Genomic DNA, 26,287 nt, shown 5'->3' with positions numbered 1-26,287 from the left:
CATTCAAAGCTATATTTTAATTACGTTAAAATATTTGTCAATAAAAAAATAATTAACCCCTTAACTTGCGTGCTAGTCGAATAAACTTGACATAAGTAAAAGTAAAAATGTTGAATATGAAAGTAAGTAAGAAGGTTGTTAACATTCTCTTGAAGTTCTGGAAATAATTTCCCTAAATGGATATGGCCTTTCAATCTTTATGTATTAATCGAAAAAGTGTTAAAAATATCGACCATTCAAACTACTAATGTGTATAATTTCATAGGCTTTCGTGAATTGTTTATGTAGCATGCGTGGAGCTTACGTTTTTTTATTTGAGGATACTAATATTGTGAGAAAATTAGAACGTTTTATCGCCTTATTGTAAAGTAAAACAACACTACAAATTGTATATGCAATTGAGTAATACCAATTTTTTAGCCTAAATTTACAAATTATATAATGTGTGACCATTAAAAAATAAACACGTTAATCAATACATAAGTAATAACTTAATTATCAATAATCACGTCGTATGGTTACAAAAATTTAGTTTCAAAGTTGATCTTCCTAAATTACCCTTTGCAATTAGTTCTAGGGATGTGATATCCACACACCCCATTTTACTTCTCACACGCCTTTTGAATTTTAGGTCGTCGGATCAGATGAATTGAAAAAGATCAACAGACAGAAATTATCAAATTATGTGTGAGAAGTAAAATAAGATGTGTAGATAGTACACCTCTAGCTCTATTGGTCAACGATGTAAATATTGCATCCTATTAAACGAACGAGGTGAAATTAAGCGTCGCTTTGCGTTCTCACCGACTGGGCCTATTGGGCAATTTCGAAGCGGTCCACCGAGAAATTTTTTTTATAGCCGTTAGAAAGAAAGAGCTCCCTTACATTTAGACCGACGGCTCAGATTCACTCAATTCAAACTTCAATGCAATCAAAACACTATCCTCACAAATCCTCCGGTCCTATTAACAAACGGTCTCCTCTCTCTCTAGCTCTCTGAGATCTTCGCCTAAAACTCACAACCCTCTCTCTCTCTAGAACTCGCATTCTTGCTGTGACTCGATTCCATGGAAGGTACTCTCCTGACTGTCGTCTCTCTCTCTCTCTCCCCAATTATTTCTTGTTTTTGATTTAATTTCTTGTTAAATCGTTGAGCGAGCGGCGTAATAATAACGAATTTTTCCGCTTTAATTCAGATCAAGCAGTGGAAATGTTCCCCAAAAACTGCAAAGACTTCGTTGCGAATCATGACTCCAAGCCCTCTTCGACCTCTGAAGCAGGTTCTTTTTGTTTTATTTTATTCAATTTGCCCACTTTTTAATTTTTTGAATTACGAGAAAGTGTTGAATTTGAGGTTCGGATTCGATTATTACTGCTTCGTCTAGTTTTAATTTTGTTTTCCCGTCCAAGAAAATGTAGAATCGGGAAATTTTCTGATTCAATTTCATCCCTCTTTTTCTTGAGTTAAAACTTAAAACCCGATTACAATTCAGTTGGACAGTGACGTGAGCGACAAAGGTGGGTAATTTCAGAAATTCTTGGTTTTTTAATCTTTAATTTTCTGAAAGAAACTGGGAAACTTTTCAACTAAACTGTTACATTGTGAATTTCAAGTGAGTAGTTGAAGTCAGGCTCTGATTATATCATTATTTTCAGAATGTACTCCAGACCCGTCGAGTGAGATTCTGATTATATTATTGGTGAGAGTAGCACGCCGAACGGAACTTAACAAGGTTCTCCATGTCAGATGGTCCTTCCAGTTTTCCAGATGATCTCAACTGGCGTATCAGGTATATATAAACCACGAATTTCTGTTTGTTTATTTTGTTTTCATTTCCCCAATTCAATTTATGACTTTGATTACTTCGCCTTCGTGTTCCTGTAATGTCTTACAGGATAGATTTAAGGACCGGGAGTCTTCAGGTGTTGAGATTGTGCCGGTATTATCACAACCCCATGGCGGTTGGACAGGACAAAGTGGTTATATGTGCAGGTAGACCTTCACCCCATCCGCTCTAAGTTTCATTCAAAGTGGTTCCGCTTCTCAAGTACAGAATTAATGCTTTCTGTGGTTATACATTTTCAGGCTGCTTTTTCCAGAGCCAAGCAAATTTATAATCCTCTCTCCACACTCCACTGCTGCTGTGTCATGCGGGCAGAAGCAGATGACTGAGGTATCCCTACTGTTCTCGTTCACATTTCTCAGTTTGCTTTTGTTACATTTGTCGTTATATTTCAAGTATGCGTGTACTTGTTTATTTGACTATTCAGTTCGTATGAGATCATGTGGCGACTGGTAATGAAAACTTATATTCAGCTGAATGTCGATGTACAAGTTTGGTTATGGCCGGACCGGCTGAATCCCTTTTGTAATTTTGCATGTTCAAAGTCGAACATGGGATTGAAGATAGATATTATTCTGTGAATATATAACTTTGAAATCGGACAAAAACCTTTTCTTGAGTCTTGATCTGCGCCATACCACTGCCTTGTTTACTAGTTTAACTCACAGTTTAGGTGTAAATAATTTGTTGCAACATCACCTAATGTCGTCTTCACCCCGGGGCCGATTTTTTTGGCCTCTAGGGTTCCTCATCAATAAGAATTTTGCTCTCCGGTTATTCTAAGTGTAAGTAGTAAATATATCCGAAAATGCCGCACGCTTTAATGGTCTTGGACCAAGCCATTTTTCTTAAGGAAGCAAAGCTGCAAGGCGCATGTTGGAGGGAAGGTTTCTTCATTAGATGATGTTGAGGTCATTGTCTATTTATGGACGTACATGACACCCTGTTTTTGTGTGAAAAAGGTGACATATTCATATACTTGCATGATACGTGTAAACAAAGAAAAAGAAATATGAGCTTGTCCACAATCTAACTTTATATCATCTGATTTGACTATCAAAATTCAAGTAATTCTTTAATCCAGCATTGTGTTTTGTTAACGTCGCTTTGAGGAAAAGCTCAGAATGGTGATTGGAAGCATTTGTATTTTCTTTCTGTTTTGAATATTTCGACAAATTCACTAAACATTTTTGGTTTTGTTCTCATGCTTTAGGATTTGAAGAGAAGTCAAGCTCATTACAAATTCCTTTCCAGACCCTGCAATTCTAAACACCATTCAGCTGCTAAGTGAGCCTTTTGTTTTAATTACTCACAATTATTTTCTAACTTTCCTTGTCTTTTTAATTGTAATTTGTTGTTTCTGGATATACAAATGCAGAAGCTTCATCGGAATTGCCCTGGTATGCCTTCTGAAGACTCACTTTATAACTGCTGCTTGCTGTGACTGTGCTTAGAAACATGCATAGGAGTTAACTGCTAGATAAACATGATTATGAATGATCTTAGAGACTTAGCAATTCAATGATAGGCTAGGAACCCATAGCTGTTTGTCTGCTTTGACTGTCCTCTGCGTGAAATTTGATTGCATTGAACTGCTTAAATTTTTTGCAATATGATAGTCTCGGAACTCCTGTGGTTGATGTGAATGAATGAATTGCTGCTGGATGCAGGATCCAGTTTTTCTTTATTTGCCTTGCACATCTTAGATGAAATAGGGCCGCAGTTTTTCTTTATTTGCCTTGCACGTCTTGGATGAAAGAGGGCCGCCTTGTATGACCCGATTGCAACCTGCAAAAGGCCAAAGTTTTCCAATCAATAACCTGTTAACCTGTTTTTATCAACACAGTTTTTCACAATAGAAGTTTCTCCAAGCAAAAATTTTCTTTGAAAAGATAAGAATTTTATCCAACAAAACAAATGCTTTTTCGAATTAAAAACACACTTAGGCAAACAAGAATTTTTTTGCAAGCAAGGATTTTCAACTAGTATTATTGAAAGAAAGCAAAACTGAAAGCAAAATGTATTTTTGTTGGATTTTTTCAAGTTAATGTCTATAGTTAGACGTAGTAGAAGTCTGATGGTCATTCTTCAGAGTCATTGACTCATGTGCAACATCGTATGATGACTCCAAGTATGGTTTCAGCTTGTGATCATTCACTTTGAATGTGTTGCCACTTTACTCATTAATAATGTCAATAGCCTCATGAGGATAAACCTCTTAGTAACCCAGCGTTGCTCGTTCCAGCCGGATTTCAACTTCTCTGGAAACAACTTAAACCTTGAATTAAACAACACTACTTTTTGCCCTGGTTGAAACTCCTTAGTTTTCTCCTTGTAGATCGGTGCACTTTCAATATGCCTCATTACGAATTTTGTCTAGCTTGTTGAATTGCAATTTACCCTTATCACTAGCAGAATCTGTTTGGGCCCAAAATAATATTGGTGGGCCGAGTTTAGGTTTATGCTCGGCCCAAAACTGTTTCAAATATACTATGGGCTACTTGGTGACCCCGAGTCATTCAGCAAGGATGGTCGAGTCCTATCACAAGAAGGAATAATTCGGATAAGCGAAGGGGATGTGGAAGTCCTAGGGCAATTAGGACTCTCGACCAACAATGAATAAAGGCTCAAAAAGAGGTGAGTACAAAGTCCTAATGGGGGTAGGATTTGTCAAAGCAGTGTTGGAACGAAATAAGAAGTCCCAATCCAGATATGATTTTGGCTCGATCTCAAGAAGGATTCGGTACTATAAATACAAGACATTATGCAACAATTGAATGACCTACAATTCAACACACAACTGCTCTGCGCAAAACCTCTCAAACATCTTGAGATTTTTTATTTTCTTTTTCCCGCCGACACATCTTCAGTTTGGATAAACAGCACTGTGAAGGTAACTGGTGAACACCTTCAGTTTGGATAAACAACACTGTTGCCGTAAAATTAGCCGACCGAGGAGCACCTTCAATTTGGATAAATAGCATTGCGTCGAGGCCGACTGGTTACCTATCCAAGTCTCGGTCGAGAAGGGTTTTCGAATCCTTATTGGTAGAGGTCATCTTATTAGCCTTCTCGGCGAAGTAAGGTGTTACGAGTTACAACATTCGGCGTACTGGACGCCGAGTGATTTTATGATTGGATACTCACAAGTGAGTTTCAGAGTTTAGCATTTTGACAGCCGAATCACATTCACCATCAACACATACATCACCTTTGAATACTTGTTTCTGTACAGTCTAGTGTCAATTCGTCGTGCTTATACTCTTACGAATATAATCACTGTGACCGAATCCGGCACCGACGATTTGTGAACTTCGCAGAACTAGCAGCCTTGTCTTCAGGCTCGAGAATCCAAAGGTCGAGATTTGTTCTTTCCTCGGTCGCAGTCGCAAGATAAAGAAGTCAGCAACGCGCTTAACGCAACATCAACAAATTTTACTCCTCGGCCAAGCTTGGTTGTCGAGTTGGCACGTCCCGCATTCAACCGAATGACGTAGTTAGCTTATTAGTTACTCAGCATGTGCGCCACATAGGCTTTGTAATTTTTAGGGTCAACATTTTGGCACGCCCAGTGGGACATTGTGCTAGACCTTCGGAGTTCATGACTATTGAGACAAGGTCCGTAAAGAAGAAAACAATCATGGGAAAGTCAACAATTGACTTACCAGTGCAAGGCCCTGGGCAAGATTTGTCGCAGGTACAAAATCCGATCATTGTTCGCCACCCGAGGATACAAGTGCGACACGCCGAGAGAAGAAAATTTGTCTCAACGGACAACCTCGTAACCCAGAAATTTCCAACCAAACGACAGGCATTTTCGTTGAAGGAATAGTGAAAGATTGCGACGAAGATGGTGGGGAGGGTTCTGATCCGCCAACTAGGTTGTTTCTTCGAAGACGACTTGATGAACAATATCGACAGATTGAACAGTCGATAGGCCAGAAAATGAATGATTTACTAAACGCAATACACATACCAGGATGCTTGAACTATTGATCAGTAAAGCCTTCGAAGATGGCCACGTCGGCCAACCTCGGCAGCCTTCTTTTACGAATGTTCCATTATAAGCTGAGAAAGGATCCGCTCGGCTACAACCAATTGACTTAGAGTAAAGAGGTGGATCAAGCAATAGATCTGACATACCTAACCAGGGAATAGAAGCAGCATCCGTCAATACCGAGGTCCAAAGAATGATCGACTCGGCCTTAAAAAAAGGGTCGAATTTCTCAAAATTCATCCACCCGTACCCGGCTTATGTGGAAAAGTTCGAATAACCTAAACGCTTCAAGATCCCCGACTTCAGTCTGTTCGCCGGAGAATCGTCCTTATCCTCGTTAGAACATGTGGCTCGGTTCACGGCGCAATGTAGGGACGTCAATAGTGACTTCCATAAACTACGACTATTCAACTTTTCACTGACAGGGTCAGCTTTTTGCTTGGTACATTAATCTCCCACCAAACTCCGTCCAGAGTTGAGAAGAATTGGTCCAGAAATTCCATGAACAATTCTATCGAACAAGGATGGAAATGTTCGTTTCATTGTTGGTTAGGATGGCTCAAGCTTCAGACGAATCATCGATGGAATACTTAACAAGGTTCAAGTCGGCTAGGAATTGGTGCCGAGTACCTCTTCCTGAAGTTGAATTCGTCAGAATTGCCCTAAACAGCCTGGACGTGGAATACAAAAAGAAATTCCTGGGGGCAAATATTCGAGGTCCCCATCCCGGGGAACACTATACAAGAATCTCACAGTCAGCTATGCATTGGCCGAAAGCGAGGACCCCTAATATGCCAGTGTGGACGCGGCTGAAATAATGATAGATAAACCATACGTTTGCAAGGCATTAGCTCAAGTAAGTCTCAAAGATGCCAAGACCTGCTCGGCCGCCGAGGAGATAAGTAAAGCATCGAAAATTTACACTTTTGATATCACTAAAGCCGATGCAATTTTTGACCAGTTGTTGGTAGCAAAGATCATCAAACTTCGGCCAAGACACAACATCTCTAAGGCCGAAGAATTGAAGGGCAAAACATATTGCAAGTACCATAATTCAAACAAGCATGCTACCAATAATTGTGTTGTGTTCTGGGACGCTATTCAAAATTGGATCGAGAAGGGTAAGTTAAAATTCCCAAAGAAACATATGGTGGTTGACGTCAATCCATTTCCCTCAACGACAATTGGTATGGTGGATGCTCATCTCCCTAAAAACAAAGGAAAAGGAAAGGCCGAATTCGTCGTGGTGCAGCATGTCCGTAAGCAGAATAGTCAACCAAGATTGAAGATTGATTTATTTTCAAATGCACCACCCACAGAACCTTCAGGGCCGGCCATCGTTGAACCCATGTCAGGTTTTAGTTTTGAAGAAACTGATGAATCAATGGTTTTATGCGACCACTGTAAAACATGAGTTGAACCTAAAAAAAGGGCATCTCCGGCATCGACTTTAGGCTCACCATCCACGGCCGCTACAAAACCGCCAAAGGAACTCAGTGCCAGCCCACGATGCCAAATGTTTGAGAGACACGGTCCACATGTACAAGCAAAAGACCCAGCCCCAGTCAGACGACGTCTTAACTTTGACGCATTGTTCTATAATGAGGATTATTACTCGCGCAACTCAAGCAATTCGATTTTGTCAGTCAATCGAAAAACCTTCAAACCGCCTAAGCCACGAGACCAACGTTGGTACAGTTACAATTCTCCAACCGGCCTATATACGACGTTATCTAAGTCTCAAAAACGTTATTGCCAGTAGATAGATTGCATGGCTCGACGACAAGAAGCGCAGGCTAATTCGACTACCCGGTGGCAACCAAAAGAGGCAGTAGGAAGCGGTGACGATCGGCCTACCCCGACTATCATGGCCAAATTACTTCAAGGGAAAAAAGCAATTGCTTGCGACTTTGAGACCACCATTGAAGAGTCCGAGAAACGTATCAAGCTCCTTCTTCGGCCCGGGGAGATGAGAGCTCATCTCGAGCATTTTGGACAAGAGGCTGAAAATAAATTTCCCCCGCTACCACTGCAGGAATCGTTAATCAAAGTACGGTGCAATCTGCACCCTCCATTCCTTGGTGAATCCTTGGAGTACATGCGAGAATTTCATAAGAAATATTCCGCCAATGACTTATACTGACTACCTAAGGCATGTTAGGAAGCCCTTGACCTAGCACTAACTTGCCTTGATGCTGAGCAAATTATCCAAAAAAACTTCTAATCCAGCAATGAAAGCTAAGTTCCAGCATATACGTGAGGCTAGGGTCCTCGGCTTTGAGGTCGACACGTACACAGATATAGACACCGCCGAGTTACCCTTTTCACTCGAAGACCTTCAACAGTTGCGATATCATTTCAAAGTTTTCTCGACCGTATCTCTTTTCGGCCTTATGGCCAATGAGGAAAATCGTGTGGCGCGTTTAGACGCATATCTGGACACAAGAAATTCTCGAATCGCCTACGAAGAATGAGCCCGTAAAGTGCTACAAGAACGAAATCAATCTTTGGCAGTAAACGCGCTCGAGGAAGATAATTAGAATAGAATAGATTCAGTCCATACACCTCAAGAGCAGGTTCATACCGAAGCGCTAAATAGTCCAATCGAAGACATTCCAACGACTGATACTACATCTGCTACTCTGGAAGACGACAACCAAGACCCGATAGGTTCCTCGGTCCTCGAGCATATGAAGATCAATATGGTCTATGTCTTACCGGCTGAGTTTCAACGAAGCACCCATCATTCAAATTTTTTGGATGGAGACGTGGTTGCCGAAAAAGCAACACAAGTGGATTTTGTCGCTACTGACGAAGATGGGGAAGTCAGTAAAGGCGACAACCTTAAGGCAGCCCTGGTCGAATTATTTCCCCGCTCTTCTTCTGTTAATCTCCAACATCTAAAGCCGTTATACGTCACGGCTCATATTGAAAGATATCTTATTTTCAAGGTGTTTGTCGATTGTGGAGCCACAGTCAACATCATGCCGATTTTCGTTATGAAGGCATTACGCCTTTCCCATGACGAGCTTATCCCATCAGGGATAACGATGAGCAGCTTCATCGGCGACAAGTCTCAAACCAAAAGAGTGCTCCCATTAGAAGTCAGCGTTGCCGGTCGTAACCACATGACGACATTCTTTATAATTGACTCAAAGACTGACTATAATGCATTGCTCGGCTACGATTGGATCCATCAAACAAGTTGCATTCCTTCATCGCTATACCAAGTTCTCATATTTTGGGACGGTAAATCGATCATAGTGCACTCAGCCGATAATCAGCCATTTGAGACCAACATGATTCAGGCTCGCTATTATGACGATCATGTCGGCTACATCACCCTCAGTGTTTTAACGAAGATGGACGGCTGACCAAAATTTCAGTTCAAAAAGCTATCGAGGTAGGCGCGGAGACTATACAACAGGATTCGGCGAGACTCGGTTTAGCAGATCTAACTACCAATGCCAATTACTGACGCCGCCAAACAAGAAAGGCGTCGGGCGGCGGTTTCGTCAACCATGGAACGTTTGCTGGCTTATTGGTACGTCATTGCCAAGCAACCACATTCAGGCATAAACTTAATAGAATTTTTGGCCGAAGTGGATAACGGCCCCGTTCTATCGTTCGACAAAGTTTAAGCCGCACCGGCCGAACTCGAAGGTAATCGGCCCCAGGTTAAGGACCCATTGGAAGAAATCAATGTTGGCACAACCAATGAGCCTCGACCATTGTTTATCAGTGCGTTATTGCCACCTTCTATGAAGGTTGAGCTTTGTAAACTGCTTTATGAATTTAAAGATTGTTTCGCGTGGAATTATCATGAGATGCCAGGCTTTGATCGAAACCTCGTCGAACATGAGTTACGCATCAAAGAGGGGTGTAAGCCTTTCCGACAACCCCCACGCCGGTTCTCGACAAAAGTACAACTCGGCATAAAGGACTAATTAGTTCGGCTTCTGAAAGCCGGGTTTATTCGGACCGCTCGATACGTCAAATGGTTGGTCAATATTGTCCTGGTGTTAAAGAAAAGTGGAGCCCTCCGCATTTGCATCGATTTCTGTAATTTAAATCTGGTCACTCCTAAAGATGAATACACAATGCCAATCTCGATTTTACTAATTGATGCCGCAGCCAATCATGAAATGTTATCCTTCATGGATGGCCATGTTGGTTACAACCAGATCTTTATCGCTGAGGCTGACGTTCACAAGACCGCCTTCCGTTGCCCGGGGGCACTCAATACCTACGAATGGTTCGTCATGCCATTCAACCTTAAGAACGTCAGCGCCACATACCAACAAGCCAAGAATACGATATTTCATGATTTAATCGGTACGGTCGTAAAAGTTCATATCAATGATGTGGTGGTGAAATCGAAAAGCCGCCGAACACACCTGGATGATCTTCCGTAAGCATTCATTCGCATGCGACAACATAATCTCAAAATGAACCCGGCCAAATGCGTCTTCGGTGTATCGGCCAGTAATTTTTGGGTTTTTTGGTGCACCATCATGGCATTGAGGTCGACGAAAATAAAGCTCGCGCAATCATTAGCGTCCACCCCTGACGACCAAGGAGCAACTCCAGTCATTGCTCGGCAAGATAAATTTTCTCCACCGTTTCATCACTAATTCGACAGGCAAAATGAAAGTATTCTCTACGCTCCTTAAACTTATGGACTCCAACAAGTTTGAGTGTCGCGAAGAACACCAAACGACTTTTACGCAAATCAAGGTTTCCCTTACCACGCCACCAGTGCTAGTTCCACCTTGTCGTGGTAAGCCTCCCAAACTATACATTTCGGCAGTCGCTGAATCCATCAGTTATCTCCTCGCCCAAGATAACGATGCTGGACGTGAACAAGCTATCTTTTATCTCAGCCGTAATCTGAATTCGCCGGAGCTCAATTATTCACCCATCGAGAAACTTTGCTTAGCTCTGTTTTTTGCCGCATCAAAACTTCGGCACTACATGCTCTCATCAGTTACACAGTTCATTGCCCAAACAGATGTTATTCGTTATATGCTCACTAAGCCTATCGTCAAAGGCAGAATTGGGAAATGGACAATGGCTTTATCAGAGTTCAGTTTGCAGTACGTACCCCAAAAGGCCGTCAAAGGCCAAGCCCTCGCCGATTTTTTTGCCCAACACCCTTCTCCTTATGGCTTTGGGGGCAGCGACGTTGACATCGGCTTAGTTGAAACACGCGATAACCACTGGATGATGCATTTTGATGGCTCCAGCACCTCGACCTCGGATGGTGTTGGTATCGCCATTCAATCCACCGACCACTACCGCTGGTATTTCTCTCTCAAGTTAGAGTTCGGCTGTACGAATAATCAGGCCGAGTATGAAGCTCTTATCATCGGCCTTCACGTCCTGCATGATTTAAGAGCGACCCGTGTCCTCGTCCTTGGTGATTTTGAATTGGTGATTAACCAGCTTAACGACATTTTTCGTTGCATGAGTTGTATTCTGGCGCCTTATCACATGGTCGCCACTTATTTGGCCGAGTCATTTAAACGAATTACATTTAAGCACATCTTGCGTGTTCGGAACACTGACGCCAACGAACTCGCCTAAATCACCTCTGGAGCATAACTCAAGGGGGCAAGTTAGGCTGGGTAACACCCACAGTCCTCCGATCTTACCCAGCCTTGGTCAATCAGCAAGTTCTCCAGCGCAATCACATGATACGCACGAGAGTGATGTCTTTACCATCGTTACTAGAGCGAGGAGACCTCGTAGAAGTGTATGCCCTCGAGACACTACCAGACGATTGGAGAAGGGCGATTTTACGATATCTCGATAACCCCAACGGTAAATACGACCGAATAACGAGGGTTCACGCCATGAATTACGTGTCATACCAGAATGAATTATATCGAAAGGGTGAGGATGGGTTACTATTACTGTGCTTCGGCCCACAGGAGGCTGTCCAAGCAATGACCGAAGTACATGAAGGAATTTATGGAGTTCACCAATCAGGGCGCAAAATACGTTGGTTGCTTCGACGACAGGGCTACTTCTGGCCGAGTATATTAAAGGATTGCATCGAATACGTATGGGGATGCATACCATGCCAGATTCATGGACCAGTACAGAGAGCCCCGGTCGAATTACTCAACTCAGTTACTAAACCATAGTCGTTCAGAGAATGGGCAATGGACGTAATCAGCAAAATCACAACATCTTCTGGGGCGGCAAAACACGCATGGATAATAGTAGCAACCAACTACTTCACTAAATGGGTCGAGGCAAAATCATACACCAAATTAACAGCCATAGAAGTTTGCAGTTTTGTAGAGGAAAATATTGGCGTGCAGTCTACGCCGTATTACCCACAAGCGAACGGGCAAGCCGAAGCAAGCAATAAGGTATTACTCGGTATTCTTGAAAAAACGATAAAAGAGAGGCCTGGGATGTGGCATTTAAAGCTAAATGAAGCGTTATGGGCCTACCGAACTTCACCCTGGTCCGCCACTGGAACAATTCCTTATGTGTTAACTTACGGACACAATGCTATGTTCCCAGTCGAGCTAAGTATAAACTCATTATGAGTGATCGAGCAGAGTAGTTTGTTCAGTGCCGAATACAGTCAAGCCATGAGACAAGAGTTAGAAGACCTGGAAGAAATGCGGCTCGACGCATGTAATTTATTAATAGCACAAAAGAAAATTACCGAGCGATCTTATAATCAACGTGTCAAACAAAAAACGTTCAGCGAGGGAGAGTTGGTTTGGCAAACTGTGTTGCCCGTAAGGATTAAAGACCCCAGGTTCAGCAAATGGTCGCCAAATTGGGAAGGACCGTTCATCATACACAAAGTTCTCGGCAAGGGGGCATACCACCTTAAAGACCGAATTGGTTTAGTTCATAAACTACCAATCAACGAACGTGGGAAATGCAACAAGGAATATCATTGTATTAAATTCATAAAAAGACGAACAGATACATTTAAAAAGACTCCTAAAATTTCGAAGGGGTCGAAGGGAGGAAAGTCTTGAAAGCAGCCTTCAACTCCAACCACCTTACTTTGCTCAAAATTATCTCAGCCTACCTCGTCTTCTTATTAAGTTGCAGTTGCTGGATATGCTTTACACCGACAGCGAAGGTCGTAAGTCGAGCCTTATTCGCCTCAAAGTCCCTCTCAAGCTCTGAAGTAGCAACTGACCTTTGTTGTTAAAGCTCAGTGATTTGACGCTGTAGCTTAGAAATCCGGCGATCAAACTCGGTCAGCTGCGCCTTCTTCGCTTTTATGACCTCCACCTCTGACCGACTGGCTTCATGCGCAATCTTGGCTGTCTTCAGGTTGTCCTCGACCCGTAAAGCTTGTTCGAAAATGGTGAAGTGTTGCCGAGTCCACTCCAAAAGGTCAAACAGATAGGCGATATTCTCCGTGCTCAGGAAACCGCCATTTGCAAGGTCGTTCAGGCACTCCCTAACGGAGTCAAGACCCTTGCATTGGAGGACCTGAGAGGCAGAGAGGGACAGAAGTTCCTGCAGCCTAACAAAAGCTTGGGCCTCGGCCACGGCCTCCACTGGTTCGGCAGGGGCAGCAGAGGAACCAGCCGCGCTAGTGGTGCTCTGAAAAAGAGTATCGAGCTCGACTTCCCACGAAGGCTACACGGAAAAGAAAAATTTGTAAGCAAAAGGAAAATTAGATGGAATGCATAACAGAGGGAATGTGTTTCTAGACGTGCTGAAATGAGGCTTCGGCCATGTCCTCTGGTTCACCCAGCCGATGGAGGTTATCTACATTTGATGGCCACTGAGGTGGCCAGGAAATATAAACAACACCCTTCGGCATATAGAATTGTCGGTGAAATGAACGTTCGGGCACCTGACATTTAATATTTTCCTGGTTTTAGATGCGTCATAATAAAATTAATAAAGAAATAGGAGTGAGCCTTACAAAAGCTGAGGTAACTTCTTGTGGAGGAATGTTGAGGTTTTCATCTTGGGGGTGGAGCGGCGTTTCTGCCGACGCCTCAAGCTCGACTAAGGGTATCTTCCCACGATCGGCCATTTGAGGATCCAGTTGAGTAGCTGCCTCGACCAATGGATGAAGATTGGCGGAAGTATGTTTGGTTGGTCAAGGGAGACTTGATAGCAAGATCTCATCACCTTCGTCACTCTCATCATCCTAAAATAAAAGCCATTAGGATTGTAAACTTGGTAAAATGAAGAAGGATCGTTAGCGACATAGTCATACCTCTTCCAAGACTACCGACGGGTGGGGTTATCTTCTCCAGGACAGGCGCAGCTGTTGGCCCCAGGACTACAGGTCCCCCAACCAGCGGAGCTGTCCCTAGATCAGCCGCAACCCTAGGGATGGCTCGGGTTGCTTGGCAAGATGTCGTTGACCATTCTTCCGTTGGGGCCAGGACGACAGGGGCAGGGGGAGAGTTGCTTGCTGCGGTTGTCCCAATAGTATGGCTGGAAATCACGTGGATCTCCTGTTCTCCCTTCTTCGCCAAGATCTTGACGCGTTTTGAGGGTCAGGGAGCTTCGCCGGCCATTTCTGCTTCCGGGCAAGGCTGTTTACCTTGTGAGGGTTGCAGCCTCGGCGATCATGTCTGCTTTCTTCGACAACCGACCATCTGAGAAAACAAGATCACATTAGAAAAGGGTAATGACAATCGAAAAAAGAAATAGAAGAAAGGGTAATCGTCTACCTCGGGTCGGCTCTTTAGATTGGGAGGCAGAGATTCTCCTTGGCCGATCACCAAAAATTTTGTCGGTGATGTTTTCGACCGCAACCCTAAAGAAGGCTCCAGTGTATTTTTCCCACCAGTTACCGAAGGTGAAATGTTTTGCACCAATCCTGAAACTCTATCTCGGAGTCTCTGCACTCCCTCTCCGATGAGCCAGAAAGGCGTTCTCGGCTAAGGAGGGAATGGGAAGTGAGTAGAGGGACCAGACAACCTTGAAGGTATCCAAGTTGTCGGGTCGTGAAGTGGGGGTGGTACACTTCCCAACTTGCTCGGCGAGGATCACAACCAAGGGGAAGGTCGGGTGCTAGCATAATCGACCCCCAATTCTGGCGAAGGGCAGCATCTTCACTTTCATTCCAGGCTGATGATGGAAGCCTGATGGAGCAAGGATGTTCCCGACGACGACACACTAAAAATTCGTCGTCGAAGAGGACTTCTAGGCCGAAGAGGTACTTGAAGACTTCTCCAGCCTGGTGAGGAGGCGGCGGCCGAGATGCCAATTGAAGGCCGAGCGAGGTAGTAGGGTGAAAGGCAGAGATATCAGGCCGAAGTGTGGTGAAATAGACTTGTAGCCAGTGTTGGAAGACCCAGAGGGGACCATTCTGGTTTGGGTCAACTTTTCCAATAGTCGCCTCGGCCAGGCAGCGGAGAAGATTGGTGAGAACGGCCGAGCTAAGCGCCAGGGTGTGACTACCAGGGCCTCGGCCACCGGCATGTTATCGACTAAACACTTGTTCGACCGAGTACAACAAATGAATTTGTTGTACCAGTAGAATAGGAAGGCTTCATGTTCTCCCTTCCTAAGACTTGCTTCGCCTCAGCCAGCGAAGTGGAGGATGAGGGTGTTGTAGTTAAAGAAGTTCTTGTGTAGCTTCTGAACCTCTTCTTTCGATGGCTGTCGACCATCTCGACTCAGTGTTTCGACGGCTCGATCTTCGAAGAGCGCCTTAAGGTCGAGATTCGACGGGTGCCCAAAGAGAATTGCATCTATAGGGATGCCAGATGGAGGAGTCCCAAGAATAGCCGAGACGTCAAGGATGGTAGGGCCGAGAGGGCCAAAAAGAAGGACCATGGTGTTGGTGGCCGAGCACCAGAGACTCAACGCTGCCATGAGGAGTTCTTTATCCATGGTTAGCTCCATGGTCGAAAGCTTGATGGCATCATAAATACCAAAAGTTTTCCACTCTTGGCCGAAGAAGTTTTCCATTTGGACGACCCAAGTTACCCAATTGGCATTACTCGTGGGCCAGGCTCCTTGGGGCCTCGATAGGTCCCATTTTGACCAGTCGAACCCTTGCAACAAGGGTGTCAGGCAGTAAGCCTTAAAGAGGGTGGTGATAGACGAAAGAACTGCATCCTTAAATAGTGGCCCCAAGATTTGGTGGGTAGTGCTCAGGTCACCCTCGAAACGCAGAGTTTTGATGGTGCTCCGATCGATGAAGCTCTTGCATTTGCTGCATTCGTCGCTGAGCTTGGAAACGAAGGTGCCGGAAGTCATTTTGGAAGGCCTGGAAGGGTTTGGAAGAATGTTTGGGAGGATTTTTGGGGTAAGAGTTTATTTTCTGGGATTTAGAAAGCAAAATGGCTGAGAAATTCTTCGAAGGTTTCTGGAAACGTGAAATGAGCAAATGGGAGGATCTCGGGTATTTATAGGCATATTGAGAGGAATGCCAAACGTTTAAGGATTGGAAGCGTTAGATTTTCAAATTTTAGGGGGAAATCGACCGGGAAAATCCCTAATCATTTTGGATATTTTGGGACTCTCCAAGGATAGGATCGAGGTTTCTGTGGTTCAAGGACGCACGATTGCGTGCTGTGGCGGAATCAATGTATTAATGTGGAAGAGACGTTTCGACGGGCACACGTTTTTTAAGGCCATGATTAAGAGTTGTTAGGGTTATCAGAGAAGTGACATGTAGCAGGATATCGGGAACAACAAAGGTTGTGCAATCATATTTCATAAATGCGAATGGTAAAGGTTATCGAGGCAGTTAAGTCTAAAGGAAAAAGGCGATTTCGCTTCTTCAAGGTCAAGATTCAATCGAGTATTGGCGGTCGACAACCTCAGAAGCAAGGGGGCAATGTTTGGGCCCAAAATAATATTGGTGGGCCGAGTGTAGGTTTATGCTCAGCCCAAAGCTGTTTCAAATATACTATGGGCTGCTTGGTGACCCCGAGTCATTCAGCAAGGATGGTCGAGTCTTATCACAAGAAGAAATAGTTCGGATAAGCGAAGGGGATGTGGAAGTCCTAGGGCAATTATGACTCTCGACCAACAATGGATAAAGCCTCAAAAAGAGGTAAGTACAAAGTCCTAATGGGGGTAGGATTGGTCGAAGCAGAGTTGGAACGGAATAAGAAATCTCAATCCAAACATGATTTTGACTCGATCTCAAGAAGGATTCGGTACTATAAATACAAGACATTGTGCAACAATTAAATGACCTCCAATTCAACACACAACTGTCCTACATAAAACCTCTCAAACATCTTGAGATTTTTTATTTTCTTTTTCCTGCCAACACATCTTCAGTTTGGATAAACAGCACTGTGAAGGCAACCGACGAACACCTTCAGTTTGGATAAACAGCACTATTGCCATAGAATCAGTCGACCGAGGAGCACCTTCAGTTTGGATAAACAGCACTGCGTCGAGGCCGACTGGTTACCTATCCAAGTCTCGGTCGAGAAGGGTTTTCGAATCCTTATTGGCAAAGGTCATCTTATTAGCCTTCTCAGCGAAGTAAGGTGTTACGAGTTATGACATTCGGCGTACTGGACGCCGAGTGATTTTATAATTGGATACTCGCAAGTGGATTTCAGAGTTCAGCATTCTGACGGCCGAACCACATTCACCATCAAGACATACATCACCTTTGAATACTTGTTTCCGTACAATCTGGTGTCGATTCGACGTGCTTATACTCTTACAAATATAATCACTGTGATCGAATTCGACACCGACGATTTGAGAACTTCGCAGAACTAGCAACCTTGTCTTCAAGCTCGAGAATCCAAAGGCCGAGATTTGTTCCTTCCTCGACCGCAGTCGTAAAATAAAGAAGTCAGCAACGCACTTAACGCAACATCAATAAATTTTACTCCTCGGCCAAGCTCGGCCGACGAGTTGGCACGCCCCGCATTCAACCGAATGACGTAGTTAGCTTATTAGTTACTCGGTCTGCGCGCCACGTAGGCTTTGTAATTTTAGGGGCAACAGAATCATAGGAAAAATTTAGCTGTTTGATAGCCCAATAAACCTTATGCTCAAGCTCCATGTAGATGACACGCTTTCCCACAAATGAACTAAAAGGGGAACATCTCAATCAGGGTTTTATACATTGTTCTGTAAGCCTTAGAAACGTATCCCATAGCCACAAGAATGTATTGGTTCCCATGGGATGATGGGAATGGTCGCATGAAATCAATGCCCCAAACATCAAAGAATTCAATAACCAAAATACTCTGCTGCAACATCTCATTCTGCTTAGACTGATTGCCCACTTGTGGACAATGATCACAAGCTTGACACCAATTATTTGCATCCTTGAAAAGTGAAGTCCAAAACAACTCACTTTGCAAAATCTTAGTTACTGTCCTCTTCGGCTCAAAGTGTCATCCAAACGCATAGTGATGGGCAAATTTCAAAATATGGTGTTAACGTTGTGCACTTTTAGGCCCACACTTGGAGCATATTAAAGAAAAAACCTAAGGCTCAAGGCGTTCATAGAAGGTTGCCTCGAGCACTCGAGCCGACTAAGACAAAAATGGAGTTTCCCTCAGTTGCATAGAACACTAACAGCTTTATAGCAAAAGTCTCCAAGGGCATAACTACTCAAGTGCCATTTGGACTATGTGGTGGCTCGTAGTCAGCAAGATGCTTAGTATAAGACGTAAAGGTGGTCAAGATAATGCTCGATGAGATGGGGTAGAGTAACCAAGGTCCGAGTGAGACGCTTGGCTCCTTTAGTACTAAAAAGGCGTGCCACCCCGACTGGGTAAACTTCATTCCACTGATGAGAGCTTACTCGTATATGTGGAAAGGTGTCGGTGAGTTAGTACAAGTTGTTGGTGCATTAAATGCCAATTTGAGAGGCTCCAAGATTGAGAGGGTTATATGAAAAGATTAAGACCTCATTTAATATATGGGTCGGACAATAGAAGAGAAAAAAGTGATTGTATGAGTTAAGTGTTATTTAGTCTTAAAGCCTATTATGAAAATACAATGGCCATAGCCCAGTTTTGAGGGGTGAACCCCTTATATCTTTGAGTCTATTTTGTTTCAGTCCATATCCTAAGCCCACATCGAGGATTTAATTAAGTTTGTTAACCTTACAATTTTGAACGTTCAATATTTTGTCTATCATCTGTCAATTCAGAATTCCACATACCATACTCACAGATGATGGACAATAGTTCACTATCCCTGAAGTCACAGACTGGTAAAAGGAACTCAGCATTCGCCACCTCACTTCTACTCTGCAATACACGCAAAGCAATAAGCAAACAGAAGATTTGGCACCGTCTATGGGAAACACATACACTTTGGTTGCATTTTCTACACTGTTATCTTTGCGTTATAGTTTGTAGTCCACCAAGCAAGATGACCCACAATCCCTAGTTGACACACCGAAGAAGAAGACGAAAAGAGACGACTAGGCCTATGAGGAAAAGATATGATATACTTGTTGGTGTTGAAGATATGATATACTCGTCAGCTTGTCGATAGGTCATTGGAGGATGTAAGTGACTCTTTATCTTTAGAATAATCAAGGTTCTTTGGTTTGAACAATTGTTCAATATCTCCAAGCATCTCACATGCTTTTAATTCCTTACCCATAACTTCTTTTAGGATGTTTCTTAGATCGAGGGGGCCAATCGGAGTTCCCGTCGAGCCTTCCAGCTCTTGCTCGACGAGCGTCTTCCTCTTCTCTGAGCTTTTTGTTGACATCCTAGGGAAAGGACGAGCTTTTCCCTTAAATGTGATGTCGACTTTCTTGTTAGTTTTGTTGATTTGTTTTATAAAGTCGTCATGCTTTTTCTGAAGTAAGGTGTTTTGCGTGTGGAGAAGGTTCCCCACTTCATTCATCTCTTCGACACCAGTAAGTATGTCATTCATCTTTTCCTCACAGGTGGCGAGTCTGGTCATCTCTTCTCGTCTTCTTCTTCGGCGTGTTGGCTTGAGACTGCTGGTCATCTTGCTTGGTGGTATACAAACTACGGAGCAAATATAGATAGGTAGAAAACACAACCAAATCGTATGTGTTTCCCAAAGACAGTGACAAAACTTCAGCTTGCTCGTTGCCTTGCGGGTATTGCAAAGTAAAAGTGAGGTGGCGAATGCCGAATTCCTTGTACCAGTCCGTAACTTCAGAGCTGGTGAACTGCAGTCCATTATCTGTAAGTATTGAAATTTTGGATTGACAATTGTTCTTCTAAAGAAAGGATTGAACACTCAAAATTGTAAGGTTAATAATAAACTTAATTAAATCTCTCGTGGTGGGCTTAAGATATGGAATGAAACGAAATGGAATCGAAGATATAAGCGATTCGCTCCTCAAAATTTGGTTACATCCATTGTATTGCACATAATGTCACTTTAAGACTAAATAGCGCTCGACTCCTACTCGTCCAACCCCGATATTGGATGAGGTCGTAATATCTTTATATAGGCCTCTTAATCTTGGAGCTTCTCAAATTGACATTTAATGCGCCAACAAGTTGTACGAACTCACTAACGTCTTTCCACGGCTAAGCTATCGTCAGTGAAATGACATTTTTGTAACCAGGGTAGCATGCCTTTTTAGGTCTAGGTGAGCCGAGCTTCCCACTTGGACCTTGGTTACACTGCCCTTACATAGTCCAAATGGCACTTAAGTAGTTCTGCCCTTGGAGACTTTTGCCATAAAGCTGTTAGTTTTCTCACGTGTTTCGTGCAATTTATGGCAACTTTTTTTTTTTGTATCAGGCGGCTGAAGTGTTCGAGGCGGCCTTCTATGAACCCTTTGAGCCTTGGGCTCTTAGGTCTCTCCAAGCCTAGGCCATTGGCCTAAACGCGCCCAACGTTAATGCAATAATTATATCAGACCATTTGACGGTGTGTTCCAAAAGAGGAGCAGGAAAATGTTTTTAAGTTTGCCCATCAATATGCATGTGGAGGACACTTTGGGCCAAAGTGTCACATCCCAGCCTGGACGGGACCACTTCCCGAGCCCGTCACGATATTGTCCGTTGGGCTTACCATTCCCTTACGGTTTTATTTTTGGAAACTCACGAGCAACTTCCCAGTGGGTCACCCATCATGGGATTGCTCTAGCCCCCTTTTCGCTTAACTTAGGAGTTACTACGGAACCCGAAGCCAATGAGCTCCCAAAAGGCCTTGTGCTAGGTAGGGATGAGAATATACATATAAGGATCACTCCCCTGGGCGATATGGGATGTCACAATCCACCGCCTTAGGGGCCCGAAGTCCTCGTCGGCGCACCACGGCCAGGGTTAAGCTCTGATACCAAATGTCACATCCTGGCCCAGGGGGGACCACTTCCCGAGCCCGCTCCACCACTGTAGCACGATATTGTCCGCTTTGAGCCCCGACCACGCCCTTAAGGTTTTGTTTCTGGGAACTCACACGAGAATTTCCCGATGGGTCACCTATCTTGGGAATGCTCTTGCACGCTACTCGCTTAACTTCGGAGTTCCTATGGAACCCGAAGCTAGTGAGCTCCCAAAAGGCCTCGTGCTAGGTAGGGATGAGAATATACATATAAGGATCACTCCCCTGAGCGATGTGGGATGTCACACGAAGAGGACAAGAACTAAGATTTTGCAAATTTGGTTGTTTTGGCCTTCACTTTTCAAGAATGCAAATAATTGGTGTCAAGTTTGTGATTCCTGTCCACGAGTGTGTGTCTAAATAGAATAAGATGTCGAAACAAAGTATTCTGGTTGTTGAATTATTTGATGTTTGGGGCAGTCATCGTCCCATAAGAACCAATACATTCTTGTGGCTGTTGAATACATTTCTAAGTGAGTTAAGGCAATTACAAGACCTATAGCAAGGGTCAATGGTCTTGAATTTCCTCCAAGGCATGATTTTTTTGCGTTTTCCAAGTGCTATAATCTACGGTAAAGGTAAGCATTTCTTGAATACGCCTTTTGCTGCACTCCTTACAAAATATGGGATCACCCATTGTGTAGCCACTGCATATCATCCTTAGACATCTCGGCAGGTTAAAGACTCCAACAGAGAGATAAAGCGGATCCTAGAGAAAACAGTCAATACCACTTGCAAGGACTGGAGTCTAAAATTAAAGGATGCTCTCTAGGCATACAGAACAACGTATAACTCTAATTGGGATGTCTCCCTTTCAGCTCATATATGGGTAAACATGATCTACCTATGGAGCTAGAGCATAAGGCGTATTGGGCTATCAAATAGCTAAATTTTGCCTATGATTCTGCTGGTGATAAGTGTAAATTGCAACTCAACAAGTTAGACGAAATTCATAATGAAGAATATAAAAGTGCAAATATCTACAAGGAGAAAACTAAGGGGTTTCATGACAATCAAATTTAGAAAAAAGTTTCAACCAAGTTAGAAAATGTTATTGTTTAATTCAAGGTTGAAGTTGTTTCCAGAGAAGTTGAAGTCCGACTGGAACGGCCAACACTGGGTTACTAAGGTTTATCCTTATGGGGTTGTCGACATTATTAATGAGTAAAGTGGTAACACATTCAAGGTGAATGATCACAAGTTGAAACCATATTTGGAGTCACCCTACGTACGATGTCACACACAAGTCAATGATTCTGAAGAAACAAGTGAGTTGACCATTAGACTTCTAGTTATAGAAATTAACTAAAGCATTTATTGGGAGGCAGCCGAATTTTCTAACACTAATGAAAAAAATTCTTGTTTGCAATAAAATTCTTGTTTGCCTAAGTCTATTTTTAATTCAAAAAAGCATTTGTTTTGTTGGATAAAAAGTCTTATCTTTTCAAATCAAATTTTTTGTTTGGAGAAACTTCTATTGTGAAAAACTGAGTTGATAAAAACAGGTTATTGATTGAAAAACTTTGGGCTTTTGCAGGTTGCAATCAGGACATACAAGGCGGCCCTATTTCATCTAAGACGTGCAAGGCAAATAAATAAAAACTGGATCCTGCATCCAGCAGCAATTCATTCATTCACATCAACCACAGCAGTTCTAAGACTATCATATTGCAGAAAATTTAAGTAGTTCAACGCTATCGAGTTTCCTATAAAGGACAGTCGAAGCAGACACTTATGGGGTTCCTAGCCTATCATTGAATTGCTAAGTCTCTAAATCATTCCTACTCTTGTTTATCCAGCAGTTAACTCTTATGCATGTTTCTAAGCACAGTCACAGCAAGCAGTAGCTATAAAATGAGTTTTCAGAAGGCATACCAGGGCAATTCCAATGAAGCTTCTGCATTTGGATATCCAGAAACAACAAATTACAATCAAGGAGAGAAGGAAAGTTAGGAAATAATTGTGAGTGATTAAAACAAAAGGCTCACTTAGCAGCTGAATGGTGTTTAGAATTGCAGGGTCCGGAAAGAAATTTGTAGTGAGCTTGACTTCATCAGACATGGCAGTATATGCTCTCTCTTCAAATCCTAAAGCATGAGAACAAAACCAAAAACGTTTAGTGAATTTTTCAAAAGATTCAAAACATAACGAATATACAATGCTTCCAATCACTTTCTTCCTCAAAGTGATTGTAACAAAACACAATGCTGGATTAAAGAATTACCCGAATTTTGGTAGTCAAATCAGATGATATAAATTTAGATTGAGAGCAAACTCATATTTCGTTTTCTTTGTTTACACGTATCATGCATTTATGAATATGTCACCATTTTCACACAAAAATAGGTACGTACGTCCATAGATAGACAGTGACCTCAACATCATCTACTGCAGAAACCTTCCCTCCAACATGCGCCTTACAACTTTACTTCCTCAAGTAAAATGGCTTGGCCCAAGATCATTAAAGCGTGCAGCATTTTCAGATATATTTACTACTTACACTTAGAAGTTTGAACTCTAGAGCAAAATGGTCCGGCCATAACCAAACTTGTACATCGACATTCAGCTGAATATAAGTTTTCATTACCAGTAGCCACATGATCTCATATGAACAGTCAAATAAACAAGCACACGCATACTTGAAATATAACGATAACGAATGTAACAAAAGCAAACAGAGAAATGTGAACGAGAACATTAAGGATACCTCAGTCATCTGCTTCTGCCCGCATAACACAGCAGCTGTGGAGAGAGGATTATAAATTTGCTTGGCTCTAGAAAAGCAGCCTGAAAATGCATAACCACAGAAAGCATTAATTCTGTACTTCAGAAGCGGAACCACTTTGAATGAAACTTAGAGCGGATGGGGTGAAGCTCTACCTACACATATAACCACTTTGTCCCGTCCAACCGCTATGGGGTTGTGATAGTACCGGCACAATCTCAACACCTGAAGATTCCCAGTCCTTAAATCTATCCTGTAAGACATTACAGGAACACGAAGGCGAAGTAATCAAAGTCATAAATTGAATTGGGGAAATGAAACAAAATAAACAAACAGAAATTCGTGGTTTATATATACCTGATACGCCAGTTGAGATCATCTGGAAAACTGGAAGGACCATCTGACATGGAGAACCTTGTTGAGTTCCGTTCGACGTGATACTCTCACCGATAATACAATCAGAATCTCACTCGACGGGTTTGGTAGCAATATCAGGAGTACATTCTGAAAATAATGATATAATCAGAGCCTGACTTCAACTACTCAATTGAAATTCACAATGTAACAGTTTAGTTGAAAAGTTTCCCAATTTCCCTTGAGAAAATTAAAGATTAAAAAACCAAGAATTTCAGAAATTACCCACCTTTGTCGCTTACGTCACTGTCCAACCGTGTTGTAATCGGGTTTTAAGTTTTAACTCAAGAAAAAGAGCGATGAAATTGAGTCAGAAAATTTCCCGATTCTACATTTTCTTGGACCGGAAACAAAATTAAAACTGTAAGAAGCAGTAATAATCGAATCCGAACCTCAAATTCAACACTTTCTTGTAATTCAAAAAATTAAAAAGTGGGCAAATTGAATAAAATAAAACAAAAAGAACCTGCTTCAGAGGTCGAAGAGGGCTTGGAGTCATGATTTGGAACGAAGTCTTTGCAGTTTTGGGGAACATTTCCACCGCTTGATCTGAATTACCACTCGCTCGACGATTTAACAAGAAATTAAATCAAAAACAAGAAATAATTGGGGAGAGAGGACACTCAGGAGAGTACCTTCCATGGAATCGAATCACAGCAAGAATGCGAGTTCTAGAGAGAGAGAGGGTTGTGAATTTTAGACGAAGATCTCAGAGAGTACGAGAGAGAGAAAGGGACCGTTTTTTTATAGGATCGGAGGGATTTGTGAGGGTAGTGTTTTGATTGCATCGAGGTTTGAATTGAGTGAATCTGAGCCGTCGGTTTAAATGTAAGGTAGCTATTTCTTTCTAACGGCTATAAAAGAATTTCTCGGTGGACCGCGGCCCAATGGACCCAGTCGGTGAGAAGGGAAAACAACGCTTAGTTTCACGTCGTCCGTTTAATAGGATGCAACCTTCACCTTTTTTTTAAGAAAAACTAATGAAAAGAGCTTGAAAAATTTGAGTTTTAATGATAAGGACAAAATAAAGGGTAAAGTAAATAGTATCATGATTGACTTTTTGGTGTAAAAATGTGATTTTTCGTTAAAGTGAACAGCACTGTAGGATTTTCATTAAAACTCCATTTTTTTTTAGTAGTAGAACTAATTGCAAAGGCTACTATATGACATGATTATTAATAATTAAATTATTACTTAAGTATTGATTAACATGTTTCTTTTCTAATTGTGACACATTATAATATTCATAAATTTAGTCTAAAAAATTAATTTACGTAGTATTACTAAATTGCATATGCACTTTGAAGTGTGGTTCTAATTTCCAATAAGGCGATAAAACGTTCTAATTTTCACACATTAGTATCCTCAAATACAAAACGTAAGCTCTACCCATGCTACATAAACGATTAACAAAAGCCTATGAAATTATACACATTAGTAGTTTGAATGGTTGATATTTTTAACATTTATTCAGTTAATATATAAAAATTGAAAGACAATATCCCTTTACAGAAATTATTTCTAGAACTCCAGAATAATGTTAACAACCTTCTCACTTACTTTCTTATTCAACAGTTTCACTTCCACATAGGTCAAGTAGATTCTACTAGCACGCAAGCTATTTTAATTATATTAACATTTTTGGGAATATTTTACCCGCCAAATAAGGACAAAGAAATAGTAATATGCATGTTTTAATAACATATTTATTAATTATCGTTTCCAATTAATGACTAGTCTATACTACATATTAATGAAATTCTTTTTGTCAATCAAAAGAGGATAAAAAGACATTTTTATCTTCTATTACAACAAAAAAGCTAAGGACAGTAACGTAATTTTACAAAACAAATTTTATTATTTTTTGCTTAAACCTCACCTACACCCACAGGTGATTTTATCATTTCTAATTTTTTTTTTTTTTTTTAACTTCTCTCTCCACTCTCACGTTCTCTCTCACTTTCTTCATCTCTTCTTCAATTTTAAAAATAAAAGTAAAAAGTTTCACACACACACTTCGTGTGTAGGTATATA

The 26,287-nt window shown here is 42.1% G+C and overlaps 2 protein-coding genes across 14 annotated transcripts; one reads left to right on the top strand and one right to left on the bottom strand.

Moving 5' to 3' along the window:
* Positions 1-931: 931 nt before the first annotated feature.
* Positions 932-23,238, top strand: LOC148689398 (uncharacterized). 2 transcript variants are annotated; one of them, XR_015958766.1, is made up of 8 exons: positions 932-1,074; positions 1,197-1,280; positions 1,657-1,790; positions 1,896-1,993; positions 2,087-2,174; positions 2,635-2,806; positions 3,058-3,131; positions 3,223-3,272. XR_015958766.1 is itself a non-coding variant. In XM_088689825.1 (7 exons), exons 2-7 carry the CDS (start codon positions 1,248-1,250, stop codon positions 22,799-22,801), a joined length of 465 nt encoding a protein of 154 aa, XP_088545951.1. In that variant the 5' UTR covers positions 932-1,074; positions 1,197-1,247; the 3' UTR covers positions 22,802-23,238. The 2 variants fall into 2 exon arrangements, 1 of the variants encoding a protein (XP_088545951.1); XM_088689825.1 differs by lacking the exons at positions 1,657-1,790; positions 2,635-2,806 and adding an exon at positions 22,652-23,238 and having other exon boundaries at positions 3,223-3,244.
* On the bottom strand, positions 3,411-25,221 carry LOC148689397 (uncharacterized). Of its 12 annotated transcripts, none has more exons than XM_088689830.1 (8): positions 24,889-25,031; positions 24,483-24,802; positions 24,197-24,343; positions 23,995-24,092; positions 23,822-23,901; positions 23,103-23,201; positions 22,990-23,011; positions 3,411-3,632 (listed from the first exon to the last, which is right to left on the bottom strand). In XM_088689830.1, exons 3-6 carry the CDS (start codon positions 24,244-24,246, stop codon positions 23,121-23,123), a joined length of 309 nt encoding a protein of 102 aa, XP_088545956.1. In that variant the 5' UTR covers positions 24,247-24,343; positions 24,483-24,802; positions 24,889-25,031; the 3' UTR covers positions 3,411-3,632; positions 22,990-23,011; positions 23,103-23,120. The 12 variants fall into 12 exon arrangements, 9 of the variants coding, with proteins under 9 accessions (XP_088545956.1, XP_088545958.1, XP_088545953.1 ...); XM_088689832.1 differs by lacking the exon at positions 3,411-3,632 and adding an exon at positions 21,488-21,823; XR_015958767.1 differs by lacking the exon at positions 3,411-3,632 and having other exon boundaries at positions 22,765-23,011; positions 24,483-24,590; positions 24,720-24,802.
* Between the last annotated feature and the right edge of the window lie 1,066 nt (positions 25,222-26,287).

Source organism: Pyrus communis, chromosome 17 (assembly GCF_041283825.1).
Source record: "Pyrus communis isolate YQ-2024b chromosome 17, ASM4128382v1, whole genome shotgun sequence".
Taxonomy (NCBI): Eukaryota; Viridiplantae; Streptophyta; class Magnoliopsida; order Rosales; family Rosaceae; genus Pyrus; species Pyrus communis.
The sequence above is the reverse complement of the archived record's forward strand: the minus strand, read 5'-3'. Positions and strand labels throughout refer to the sequence as shown.